This window comes from Pelmatolapia mariae, linkage group LG3_W (assembly GCF_036321145.2).
Source record: "Pelmatolapia mariae isolate MD_Pm_ZW linkage group LG3_W, Pm_UMD_F_2, whole genome shotgun sequence".
NCBI classification, from domain to species: Eukaryota; Metazoa; Chordata; class Actinopteri; order Cichliformes; family Cichlidae; genus Pelmatolapia; species Pelmatolapia mariae.
In genome coordinates, this window is record NC_086229.1 from 46,971,633 (window position 1) to 46,984,851 (window position 13,219).

At 36.6% G+C, this 13,219-nt stretch overlaps 1 protein-coding gene across 1 annotated transcript in view; it reads left to right on the top strand.

Moving 5' to 3' along the window:
• Positions 1-13,219, top strand: part of LOC134624522 (zinc finger protein 638-like) — a 31,479-nt gene that overhangs the window by 11,858 nt on the left and 6,402 nt on the right. Inside the window, exons 3-21 of the mRNA XM_063469519.1 lie at positions 1,360-1,421; positions 1,909-2,175; positions 2,296-2,483; positions 2,785-2,984; positions 3,231-3,365; positions 4,084-4,182; positions 4,278-4,339; positions 5,217-5,895; positions 7,117-7,266; positions 7,860-7,988; positions 8,595-8,633; positions 9,019-9,144; positions 9,248-9,374; positions 10,152-10,322; positions 10,409-10,443; positions 11,521-11,676; positions 11,773-11,907; positions 12,308-12,346; positions 12,444-12,584. Of these exons, the coding sequence (XP_063325589.1) occupies positions 1,360-1,421; positions 1,909-2,175; positions 2,296-2,483; positions 2,785-2,984; positions 3,231-3,365; positions 4,084-4,182; positions 4,278-4,339; positions 5,217-5,895; positions 7,117-7,266; positions 7,860-7,988; positions 8,595-8,633; positions 9,019-9,144; positions 9,248-9,374; positions 10,152-10,322; positions 10,409-10,443; positions 11,521-11,676; positions 11,773-11,907; positions 12,308-12,346; positions 12,444-12,584 (2,940 nt within the window). The remainder of the gene's footprint in view (positions 1-1,359; positions 1,422-1,908; positions 2,176-2,295; positions 2,484-2,784; positions 2,985-3,230; positions 3,366-4,083; positions 4,183-4,277; positions 4,340-5,216; positions 5,896-7,116; positions 7,267-7,859; positions 7,989-8,594; positions 8,634-9,018; positions 9,145-9,247; positions 9,375-10,151; positions 10,323-10,408; positions 10,444-11,520; positions 11,677-11,772; positions 11,908-12,307; positions 12,347-12,443; positions 12,585-13,219) is intronic.

A 13,219-nucleotide genomic window follows, 5' to 3' on the forward strand; every position in this document is an offset into this window, starting at 1 on the left:
GAGCAGGGCGATATGACCACAAATATTTATCACGATATATATTTGAAAATTTGCGATACCAGTATAATTGACACTAAACAAAATGCTTTACAACTCCTCAACTTTATTAGTGCAAAAAAAGAGAAAACATCAACGTATTTTCACTTACACAAGCAGCTTTTTTAAGTGCATTAAAGTTATATAAAAACATTACAGCGCAAATGCAAATTCCTTGCTGACAGTTTAACCAAAAGGCATTTCCAGTGGAAATTGACCGACATATTCTCAGCATAACCATGTATAATATCCACAAAACTTAAAAAGAGGTTATACACACACAATACGGTAATATTATGTTGAAGCACAGTACGTATCACTCCGCGAGGCTCCTGCCTACGATAGCCGTAATGCTCCGACAATCCATCAAGCGGTGCGGCTTCGTAGCTTAGCAAAGTCGTACTAAAACATTTGACAGATTTTCGAGTGCCGTGTACCACATAAAATCGTTTCGAGGTCAGTAAACACAACCAGAATTCATACATAAGGCCCACGGGATTATAAGGGGCACTGTCGATTTTCAGAAAAATCAAAGGGTTGATTTTAAGTGTGCCGTATTTCCCAATAAACACGGTAATAACGACGGCCCGCTAAAATGCTCTACCAAAAATAGTGCTTTGTTGTGTATCTGACGGTCGAAAGCCAAACCAGTTCCACACCACTGAAGTTGCAGCATTTTTACAAACCTATTCTGGTTCATCTGTTTCATTCAACGATCCTCTTTCGCTCTTCTCATTCTGCGTCGCCGCCATGTGCGTATGTAAACAAAGGCACTGCACATGCGCGTTTTACCCATATTCTATCGCGATATTTCATTTTCTTATCGTTGCCCAACATTATTACCGTGAATGGTATGATATAGCCCAGCCCTAACTCCAAGTCATATAGGCAACAGCTTTTATGTAGGACTATAACTAGAACCGTTTCCCAACCTTATCGCAAAGAAATGAGTGACAGACAATTTGTGATCATGGGTCAGTCAATCCATATTAGACTGTAGTTGTTTGTAAACTGGTTACCTTTCATTGGGCAACCTGTGTAATTACATTGTGACTAAAGATGGCCACACAGAGGTTTAGGATATTGCACACTCAACCTCTGGGAAACCAAAAAAAAAAGAAATTAAAATCAGTGCAATCACTGGATGGCCAGCAGTGTTTTTTTTCTCCCCTGCTATTTTTACTACTGCATTTTAGTATGACTGAGCCGTAAGGGACTTGAGGCCACAGTTGTGTTTATTTGTGTTTTAGATGATAACTGAACTGAAGGCTGGGGGCATTAAAACTGATAACACTACATTTTTTCTTGTTTTCTGTGTCTTAGAATTGGATCTTACACCAGAATACCAGCATTCATACTGAAAACTGCAAAATCCTCCAGATACAGTCAGTCTTTCTTCCTTTTAACTACAAATTTGAAAGATCTTTGTCCTTTTTTTTTTGATTGATTAGTGAGTATCACAGTTTTTCCAGACCTTGTGGGGTAGACTCGACAGAAACCTCCTGATGTAATTTTATTTTACTACTTCTAGGGTGTGCTATATGTTCCATACCTTAGGTCCTCTAAAGCAGTTTATTTGATAGAATATGAGCCACCCAAAAACATTGTTGATAATCTTGAAGGGTTAATCAGTTCTTCCAGAAGCCATTCTTTAGGATACCTCCTGTAGTTGGTTTTGGTTTTTAATAGTTGCTGTTTGAAATAGCTTTTCTAAATTTTATTTTCATCCCACATGTACCCAGAATGGGATGGTAGTGTAGTACCATTGTCAAGGTAACAATATTTGTCATTAGGCAAAAACCAATCACAGAAGCTTTGCAGCATTTCCTTTTTATTTGTTTACCCATTCATTTCTTTATTAATATCCTTTAGTGATGTAGGCACAGAAAACAATCCCAGGCCCTCCACATCTGCTGAAACTTCCCAGCATCGTCATCAGAAAACCAGACATGAGAGTTCTCGCTCTCGCTCACACAGCCCACGCCAAAGGCATGGCTCAAATGGAAGAAGGGCTAGCCCTAGTAGCTATTCTTCTTCTCATTCACACAGCCCTCACAAACACCACCACAGCTATGAGGGTAGAAGAGAGAAAATCAAGAGTGGATCACGATCCCCACACAGCTCCAGACATACTCACAGGTACTCACTAGTTGGAGACAAACATTAATATCAGCATTTTTATATGTCAGAAATATTGCTAATATCGCTTTCAGCCGTTTTGTCATTTTTAGAAATTTTGAATTTGATTTGTCCTTCCAGCTCACCGCGTTATAAAAACCCCAACTCCTACCGTCATCAGTCAGACCTGAGGAGCCATGAGCAATGGTCTGACCCGAGAAGAAGAGATGAGAAACTTAGCAGAGGCCTTAAAAGACAGCCATCAATGGAGAGGTCATCCCCTCAACCAAAGAAATTGAAAAGTACAATGAAGCTGCAGGACACTCCAGGTCTGATAAATAGCAAACATTTTGTATCTTATAAGTTAACCAAGTGCACAAGTTGGTTATTCTGTGGTTAATTTACACTTGCTAAACACAAATATATTACTAGTTTATACTGTAAAAGATAGAGGAAGCCAGCCTCAACCAGAGATTTTTTTGCGTTTTCTTTAAAATTGACTTAATAACAAGAAATAACTTGTGTTGTTTTCAATAAAGTGCTTTTGTAGCTCTGTATTTAATCATATTGGACACCTCCCTTGTAGTGTACATTGAAAGGCTGTTTTTTCTGCTATCGTTGTCCCTGCAGATGTTCAGTCTTTGCCCGAACAGCCTGACTTGGAGATGGTGGTGAAAAATTTGGCTCCTGTCTTACTGGATGAGCCATTATCAACTGTTGCCCCTTCATTGTCATCCTGCCGTCCAGCAAGGAGGGAATTGACTTCCAAGACCCCTGAAGCTAAACCTATCTTCCAGAAGAGATGGGCAATTTTCTCTGCAAAACCTAAGGTTGGTGTGTTTGTTTGGTTACAGACAGTTAACATATGGTAATTTTGTTTATGTGAGTCACTGCTCAATGCCTTGATCAGTAACAAATATGTGTCAGGAGTTGCTGCTGATTCTGTAAAGGCTGGACACCGATGTGTTCATCTACAACAAATAATGTATTTAAAAAACAGCTGGATTCATCCTGTCATGATCACATCTATATTTGGTGTAACTTTGTCTTTTTTCCGTTTTGTTTTGTTTTCATAGTGTGATAAACCTTTACCTCCAACCATGGTGAGGCTGGAAGGGATTTATGATTCAATTTCATACAATGATGTGGTTGCTGCTGTGGGTTTTTTTGGAAAAACCAAGTCAGTTCTATTGTTGAGGTCCAAACTGCAGGTATGTACAGTTAGAGTAAAAAGAGTGTGTATGTCTTTTTGCTGTAAAAGTGTACCATTTCATCTTTCCACATCAGCAATAACAAAGTGTGTGATAGGTATCAAAGTTTAATTACGTGGGAAGTGGCGGAGCATGGAAAGAGGAAGAAACCCACTAAATAATAAATTTGCAATTGCTTTTATACTGATATTGGAGATGATGGAGTGCCCTTCTACTTTGCTTTTGTTTTGCTACTTGGCATAAAATCTTTATCCTAAACATCTTTGCACTGAACAAGGAACTGCTGTTTGGTCTAGAGTGTCGTGCTGAGCAGTTAATGAAGCTGGTTAATGACTTGCATGTATAAATCCCAATCAGAATTTAAGAGCCATCTTGAAGTTGTCAAATCTGTTTCAGAATGTGTCAAATAAAACGTTATAGATATTCAACGTAAATTTACTTCTACAGGTAATCAATAAAGGGTTAAATTTTCTGTGTTGGAATATCGTTTCCTGCTCTGGATCAACATGTGCAAGTTACTGTTGCAGGGCTAAAACAGCAGTTCAGTAACTCACTGGACGTGGCGTTTAAAGGCTTGAGACTTTAGGAAGAAAGCGAATAAATGTAACAATGCCTACTTCTAACTAAAGAAAGCAGGCTTCCAAAGACCTTTTAAATTTAGGAATTTGTTAGTGAATACGTTGTGAGCTGATGTTCATAATTGGATGTTTATATATAGGCAGTCGCGTGTTTTGAGAAGGAGGAAGATGCTGAAAAATTGAGAAAAATAAAGAACCTCAGTGTGAAAGGAGTGCAAGTCACTGTTGTGAAAGGAAAGGTATTTAACCTCTTCTATCTTTATTTGTCTTTAATTTGAGAGTATGCACAATCAATAATCAGAGTAATCCAAAATAAATCTTTTTTTTTTTTAAGGATGCTGTTTCTAAGAGACCTCTTCTAACTTGTACAACAGAGCAAAAGAAGCACCCTCAGCAGTAAGACATGCCTCACATGTACTCCCCCCCCCCCCCCCCCCCCCCCCCCCCCCCCCCCAATATAAATATTCATTTATACCAGCGGCATTTTGTGTCCTCTGTGAGAGGGAAAAAAATTAATTTGTTTGATTCAATATAATTAGAATTTGCTGTAGTTGCTGTACCTCCTTTTAACTTGTACCTTATTGCAATCAATATTTAGTCCACAAGTGCTTAAAGTTTATTTTAATCACAGGAAGGAATCAGTATTATTAACTTAGATCACAGTTTGTTTAGCATAAACTCTGCAGGTATAAGAAGGTGCCATCAAAAAGTTATCAGTCTTTAAAAATTACAAATCAGACCTCAGCCCTAACAGCACCAGATGGCTGCCCTTCACTGAGCCTGGTTTTGTTGAAGGTTTCTTCTTGTTAAAAGGAAGTTCTTCCTTCCCACTGTTGCCAAAGGGTTTTTTTCATTGGGGGGCCATCCAATAGTTGAGGATTTCTTTACTGTTAACTCTGACTTTTAGTTGTGGCTCCTTGCAACTTCATACACTTCCCCAAAGTTAAATTCAGGTTTTAATTGTTACTTTTTAAAACACCGGAGTAGTGAAGCAGCGTGCATCGCAGAGGCACAAAAGCAAATGGACTGAATGGGACTTCCACTTAGTAATCTGAAATCAGCAGTCCATACACACCTAACAAACAAATTTAAATCAGGTATACTTTATTTTATGTGCTGATTCCCAGAAATGTTTGATCGCAAATCATATGTTTGGATATAAAGCCTTACAAAGGAAGGACTGTCTGATAGAGTTGACCATATCATTCAAAACATTTCCTTGTATTTCTCTATTTTTGTCTCATTTTTTTCCATTTACATGTTTCCTTCACAGTGAATCTTCCAAGTTTGGTATCATTGCACCTCAAACCACTGAATCCACTTCCACAGGAAGGAGTACCTCTCTGTTGATCTCATTTTCTTCAAAAAATGTATCATCAAGGCAGATACTGAAAACAGCAAAAAACAGTAATGTGCCTGGAATACGACGAGTGGAGTTGGTTGAGGCAAAAGAAGCAGCTTCAAAACTTCCATTCAGAAGTTCAGTTCTGCCTCACAATGGTGACTCTGAAAAAACAGTTGAGTCCAGTGAATGTGAAACCAGTGCTATTGAATCTGTGGTTGCACCTATTGAGTCAGGCCAGGTGGAAACATTTACAAACACGAACGTTACTGAACCAAATAAAGTCACAGAAACCATCTCTCAGCTAAGCTGGTGCTCAGTGGTGGCTTCTGGAGCAGAAACAGGCTCGATTACGGCAGCCCAAGAATCTGCAGTGGTATCTGACGACAAACACAAGGTTGGTGCAACAACAAGTTTAACATCCAATGAGATGATGCAGCAGGAGGATTTCACCAAAGCCAATGTTGAGGCAAAAGACACAGAACCACTGAAGTCTGGAAATACAGGAGACTCCACTGTTACCTCCCTGACTGTTGGGGAGAAGCTGGACGAAATGTACACAAAGTTCACTTCAGGTTGTTCAAGTTTTAGGAAAGCACTAAGACCAGATGTAAGTTTTCTCTAAAACACTTACATTCATCACTAAGTTTCAAACATGTGCTCCCATTTTACAAATATGTCAGGAGTTGCATCTCGTTCTTTAATACATTGGTTCAATCACATTCACTATGATATAACCACTGAGCACAGATAGTATAAAACATGCTCACAAGGGAAATTTGTTCCACTACTACTTTGTAAGTGGTCCCTGGTGAAATCAGCTGCAATGAGTGTGCTGACTCAAAACCTCTTTACAATTTCCCTATAGGTAGCAGATTGGTGCAGTTTGTATGACAGATAGCAGCTTGTTTGCAAACACTTGCTAACTACTAACCGAGTAGTAATAAAACCTAAGAAATTGGAAAGCAAACAATCACCCAATTCGGCGTTTTCTATCCAAAATCTGGGAAACTGGCAATCTGCTAATATCAAAAGCTGAAGTCTAGTGTCTAATGTATTACCCCTACATGGTCATACATAAATAAGGCTGACGCCACTGGATGTTTCAGCACCATCAAACCTTAAGCACTGTAATTACTGCCAGTTTCACTGTAGATAACGTTAATACTGAGCTTTTTTTTTTTTTTTTTTTAGTCAATTCATCCACCTGTGTTCCAATTAAATGAAAACAGGTGTCATTTAATTAGTATTATACTTAAATATTTTATAGTCCTCTTAACAATTGCATTATGAAAGGTTCATTGTCTTCTAGAGGGATAGATTTAGATTCACAGACTGACATAGACAGTCTTGTCCAGTACAATCTACCTTATGTATGTACCTATGTAGCTTACATTACGCAGGTAAATTCCAAATTGGTCCCAGGGAGTAACACTCCTTTGACCTTTGAGACACTATTATATCTTTGCAGATGGTTTTTGTAGCACTGGTCACCTCTGTTGTGAAACCTAAAAGCGTTTCCATCCTCTACTCATTACTGCAAACACATTACTCTCATTACACCTACCCCAACTTTATGGTCTATATAATTACGTCACAATATCCCTTCATTACTTACTCAATACGGAGATGGAAAACAACATAAGAACATAACACAGTAAACAATGAAGAGTGTACAAGTAATGTAAAGCTTTTACAAATGGGAGTGATGTTTTTTTTTAAACAGACCTGGATTTATATGTATTTTTTGTACTAATGTAAAAAGTGTTGATATGTCAAATTTTTAATCTAAAAATCTAAAATCACCCAAACCATCATTTTTTTTTTCCAGTTTACAAATAAAGTGTTGTTAATCACCTACCTGCCAAAATATGATGAATATGCTGACTGCTACACAGAAGAGGACGTTGCCAATCTACTCATCCCATTCGGATTTCAATATTTGGACGAAAACATCTACGTTAGTCCTAAGATGCGCATGGTAGGCACCAGGTTTATTAATGCTCTGCATATACAGACATGCGACAAGTTTTCGCAGGACTCTATGGAATCCTTTCATATATGAAGTAAACCCTATGATTTAGCAGAAATAACCTAAAGTAGTTACTTTCTCTATGACTATCAGTCTCTCACATTGTTTTGGAAGAATTTTGGCCCACTCTTATTTACAACCTTAATACAGTTCATAGAAATTTCATTTATGCACAGCTCTCTTAGAGTCCCTCCACAGCATTTCGATCCGATTAAGGTCTGGGCATTGGCGCTGTCATTGCAATACCTAAGTCTTTTCTTTTCTTTACGTCTACCTGTAAAATCTTTATAAACTTTTGCTTTATAGAAATGCTCCCACTTAGTGATATGATTTAATCGAACACTTTTGTTTAGCAGCACCTGAGTGCTACTTGTACTCTTAATTCCTATAAAAGCACCAAGGGTTTGCTTAGTTTTTCATAGGACTTGGGAAACTTTCTTTTTTACTTTCACTTCTTTTGGCTGTATCTCTCCTTGTTCCTTTATCAGAGCTTGTAGCTGATTAGAATACTAATTAATGTGTTTTCTAAATTTTCCTTTCAGGCCTTTGTGCTCATGCCTACTGTGCAAGACATGCAAAACATCATCAAAGCCTCAAAGAACATCAGCTTTGTTCTCAATAAGTCTGCACTTCATTTGAAGCCCTTGAGCTACGCCCTTCCAATGAATCCAGTAAGCAGAAGTGTAAAATACTGCTGATTATTATTGCGACATTTAAAAAATTTAATTTTAAGACAAAGCATTTATATAAATTATCTGTGACCTTCATCCCATGGTTCGGTTCTATGGTTCTTATTTAAAGAAAGTAAGACTGAAAATAATTTTATATCTGTTTTTCAAAGCATTGAGCAGAATCAAATTTCATTAACAAATGTATGGTGTCTATCAGTAGAACTAAGCCAATGGTGTGACCTTTTCAATCTGGGTTCATGTAGTGCCTGAGCAAAGTTGAGAGTCCGGAAATCTGGTTTAAAAAAGATATAAATGCAAAAACAGGAGAAGACACCTAATCAACCTAAGAATAAGATTTTTGTCATGCTTTGATAACATAGGATAATAGCTCAGCCATCTCTTGGATAAAAAAAAAAAACATTGTTTAACCTGTAGGCCATATAGATTTCGATTAATATATTACAATCAGAAAGTAGTATAGAAAGTAATGTCAGTAATATGTTTTATTTCACAATTTAAAATTGTATTTTCAATGCACTGAATCTGTTAGTTTTTTACATTAGCTGGATATTTACCATTGCCACCTTCTAACTTTGTTTCTTTCAGATTGGATTTTATAAATCTTTCATGAAAAAATTGCCTTATGTAAGTAATATAGTATTAAATTACTGTCTTTTTTTAAAAATGTGAATTAAAATTACTGCTGGTGGTTTACAATTTATCACATTAAATCTATAAAACCATGGATAAAAGTTTTAGAAGTGGCAGAAATTTTGTTTTTCATAAAATTTGTTTAATTTTCAAATAAATAAATACAGACTGTTTGCATGCATTTGATTTATTTTTCATTAAGTCTTTGAAATGTATGAAATACTTTTGATCTTTCTATCACTATATCATGGGAACGTAAAAATAATTTTATTTGTGCTAAAACCTTTGGAAACCATCAGCAGTCATGTTAAGTTGGAGAGAAGTAGTACTAGTATGTGTGTCTCCGGTTAGTTTGAAAATGTACCTTTTCTCGAAGCAGAAGATGACTGATGACGGATCAGCAATAATCTACATCAAGAACATCTCACAAAGGGAAGCCAAGGACCTCAGAAAAGCTTTGAAAAAGATTGATTCTGTGAAAAACTATCTGCCTTTTCTCAACAAGGTATACACACACACACACACACTTACCTAGACATTCATGTTTAGGCGAATTAAAGAAAACTTTTCTGTGCATCTTATCTCCAATATTTTTATGTGTTATCCAGGTGTTTGTCGAATTTGATTCAATTTATGATGCTGATCGACTCGGAGTTTGGTACAGCCTCCTCAGACGGGGCTTTTGCCACACGGTGTACAGGTTGAAAATACCACGAATTGAAAGCACATCACAACGTAAGTCTTTGTTTTTTATGACAATAAGAAAAGTACACACAAGTTGCACTTTGCAAAAGTTGTAACAAATTTAGGTAGCACAATAAAATAAACATAGGTAACATGTGGTATAATTATAGTTAAATCAAGTTTAGTAAAAAAGTTGGTTTACTGTTAAAAATAATGTTTTACAAATTTTTATCAGTTATTTTGTGTTTGTGATTAATTTGGGTACTAAAAGTATTTTCATTCGTAATGCTTATAATTATTAATTTGTTATATTTTAACCCAAGCCTAATTAAAAGTAAAAAGCAATGATAAATGTGCACACACTGATAAGTTCAAAAGAGAATTAGGGCTGCTGGAAAAAAAACAACAATTGGGTTAGTCAAGACTTCTTTTCAAATTCTGACTTTTTCTGTCAGAAATATAACTTTAACTTCAGAACTCTGAGATAAAATATTTAAAGGCATTTTATCTTCTTTCTTTTTTTCTTCTTTTTTTTTTTGTGCTGTGGCCTAAATTGACTTTGGTAAACATGCACCCCTAGATGCAACAAGAGGGAGTTTGGTCTTTGGTATCTTGCCAGTTGAATTTGAAGTTACACATAATGAGCATTATGGGAAAAGAAACCATTTGATTAGCAGCAGCAATAACAAACTAAAGCCATAAAGTGATGGTAATAATCGCAGCATAATTGTCACAAAGGAAACTAAAACACAGCTATTGTGCACCAATGTTTTTGCAATTCTTCAGATAATTTTAAAGCAAACAGTCACTTTATTTTTGTTTGTGCAGCACCCAGACTGGCATCCAAAGCATTGCCAGACACCAAGGATGTTACTGAAGGGGCAGTTGTCCCAACAACAAATTTTGGTGTTCCACAGGGCAGCACTTCACCATTTTGGGTCACGATGACCACTTATCCCTTTGTGTTCCCTACCGTCTCCCCTTGGTTCATCATCCCAGGTGAGAGAAACAGTTGAAAAACAGAATTTAACCCCTAAATATCCAGCGTGTGAGTGACTGTGACTATATTCATGTTTCATTACTAGATTTTTTGACTGTCAATGGACTAAATGACATTGAGGTAAGCTTGTCTTTTCATATCATCAGTTTTTGATTTAATTTTATATTAAATGTGCACATTTTAACAAGTCTCAAACTCTTTTGTTTTTCTTTTTGATTTTTTTTTTTTTTTTTTGAATGGATTAACACAACATAAAAAATTTGATCTTTCCTGACTTCCTGATGTTAATGAAGCTTGTCCTGTCCTGTCAGTCACACAGGCTTTAAGACTGATAGTGAACCCTTGGTATCCATTGGTCCCTATGAAAAAATGTGTATTGCCTCACTGGTTGGTCAATGTTGCTGGAGGTTGCAGACAGTTGCTAGGTAGAATCAGTCACAGGAAAGTATACAGTGCTACATAAAAAAAACTTCCTTGTGATTTCTTTTGTTGGTAACGAATTGCCACAGTTGCCTGTAGTATATGTGGAGTATGAGAACTTGTCTACAAACACTTGACCCTTACTAGTAGTCATAATGAAACATGTTGGTTGCAGTTGCAAGGCAGGACTTTTACTTTAAAAGGAATCGTCTCTGTTTAAAGTTTACATAATACTTTTTAAAGCGTCATTACCACTTGGTTAGTCAAAGGCGAGTGTTTGCAGAAAAGTTACCATCATTGGTATAAACTACAAGCAACCTCAAAAAAAATCTTTTTACGTTTAAAGACAAGACTTTTTAGACACAGTACCATTTTTGTGACAAGGTGGCAACAGCCAACACCTTTCAACGCTCATATGGATAATACACTTTTTTTTCCCCTGGAGACCAGGGCTTATGTTAGCTAATGCTGGCATGCCTGATATTACAGAACCTGCAAGCTATCTGACATGGCAAATTACTGTCTTGAATTGTTAAAGTTTACCCAAACTTGGAGCGAGTAACTTTTAATATTCCAAACTAACCACTTTTAATATTCCAAACTAACCATTGGCAACCGATGTGCATAGGAAGTTAGCAAAATTATATCTGATGTGCAAACACACACTGGGTGGAAATGTAACCAGTCCATTAAAGGAAGTATATTGTACAGGTGTTACAGTTCTTCTTTTCCTTTAACCCTCAAGATTCTTTTGATTTTGAATCTTGTGTCTTGTAGAAAGCTCAGCCTCAAGGTTCTAGGTTCTCCACAATCATGTTGACTGGTTTGCCAGAAGAAAACTACAAGTACGAGGATGTCACCAGGCTGGTGCAGCATTATTTCCTGGATACTGTACTGTTCTACAACTTGATAGTATTACCTCTGCAGAGGAGGGTAAGGATTAGCTGCTGCAGACTGATACAAACAGATATTTCATATTTATAGAACTTTGTCATGATCTTTAATCTTTCCTTCTTGAATTGCCTCCAGGCCTTTGTGTTTTTCAGTGACTGGAATGCATGCTGTGATTTTGTCCAAGATCACATTAAAAATCCAGTTTCTGTTGGAGGCCGGGTGCTCGACATCCATTTTGTGTTACAGGACATGCATCCTGGGACCAGTCAGGTATGGAAACTGGGGAAAGCTTAACTGATCAACACGATACCATCTTGCTTTTCCCAAGCAAACCCACATTTTGGAATTTTGGATACTATAATTGATTGTACTGAAATAATACTTTGTCACATTTTAATACCAAGATTTTTTTTGTTTGTTTGTTTGTTTTTTTTTTGTCAGAGACTGAACTTTAATAATCCGTCGATAAGTGTCAGTAATTGTCAATAAATGCATAATGCACGAATCAGCATTAAATAAGGTTTAATTATGAAACAACATCTTATATTTATTCTTCACCCTTTAGAAATTACTCTGATCACAAGTTTGGTTATATATTTATGAATTCAAAAACAATACGCAATAACATTTTCTTTAAAATTTTAACATTTGTCTTTTAATCTTTTCACAGGAGACAATGTACAGAACCATGATGAAATGGAGCAATGCTGTAAGTCTCTCGTCACTTGAATAAATCTGTTTTCATGTAAAGCTGCAGTTTTTTGTTTTTCCCACATCCTTCACAACAACTCTTGGTTGTTTTTCAGCACGTTCCAGATTCAGACTCTCTGGAGGAGCGACTGCTGTGTGTGGAGACCACTGAAATGCTGATGCCCCTTGTCACAATGGTCATGGATGTGGTGGCATCCTTTGCTTCTTTTGTCAGATTCCTGCCGCTTGCCAACAGGGTACGATAGTGCAAACAGTAGCATTTATTTTACATTTTAGTGTAGAGCACAGCGACTGTCAGTGTCTGCAGATCTTTTTCTGCTGTGTTTTGTTCAAACCAGCTGTAAAATATTCAGAAAGTCCTAAATGTAATTTTCAAAAAGTTAAATCAGTAAAGCTGGTGAAACCTGTGATCCGAAATACATAATAAGGGTGCACAAATGTGACCTAGAACCTCATCATATTTTAATTAATTGTTACACATTTTTGATAGGCAAAAGTATGTAAGCTTAAGGATTATTAGCAACTTATTGAGACCAATTTGAATCCATTTGTTTTGGACAAATTTGTGCAAAGGGTTTTGTGGTACTGAACACCTCTGCAAATGCACCTTTAGGAAATTGTCATTTTTTTCTGCATAAGAGAAACCAGCAGTTCTTCCTTCTCAACATAATAATGCTGTGACAGCATGCACAAAATTAAAGATTGTTGAAAGTTCTGATTTTTAATGCTGCAAGAGGAAGAACAATGTGTCAACAAAAAACACGATGAGCAAAATAATTTTGCTGCTCTTAAATTTTATCCATCCATTTTCATTCTTAAAGAATTAAAAAATATGGGACCGTCTGCCAAATGTTATGTTCCTACCTACTTT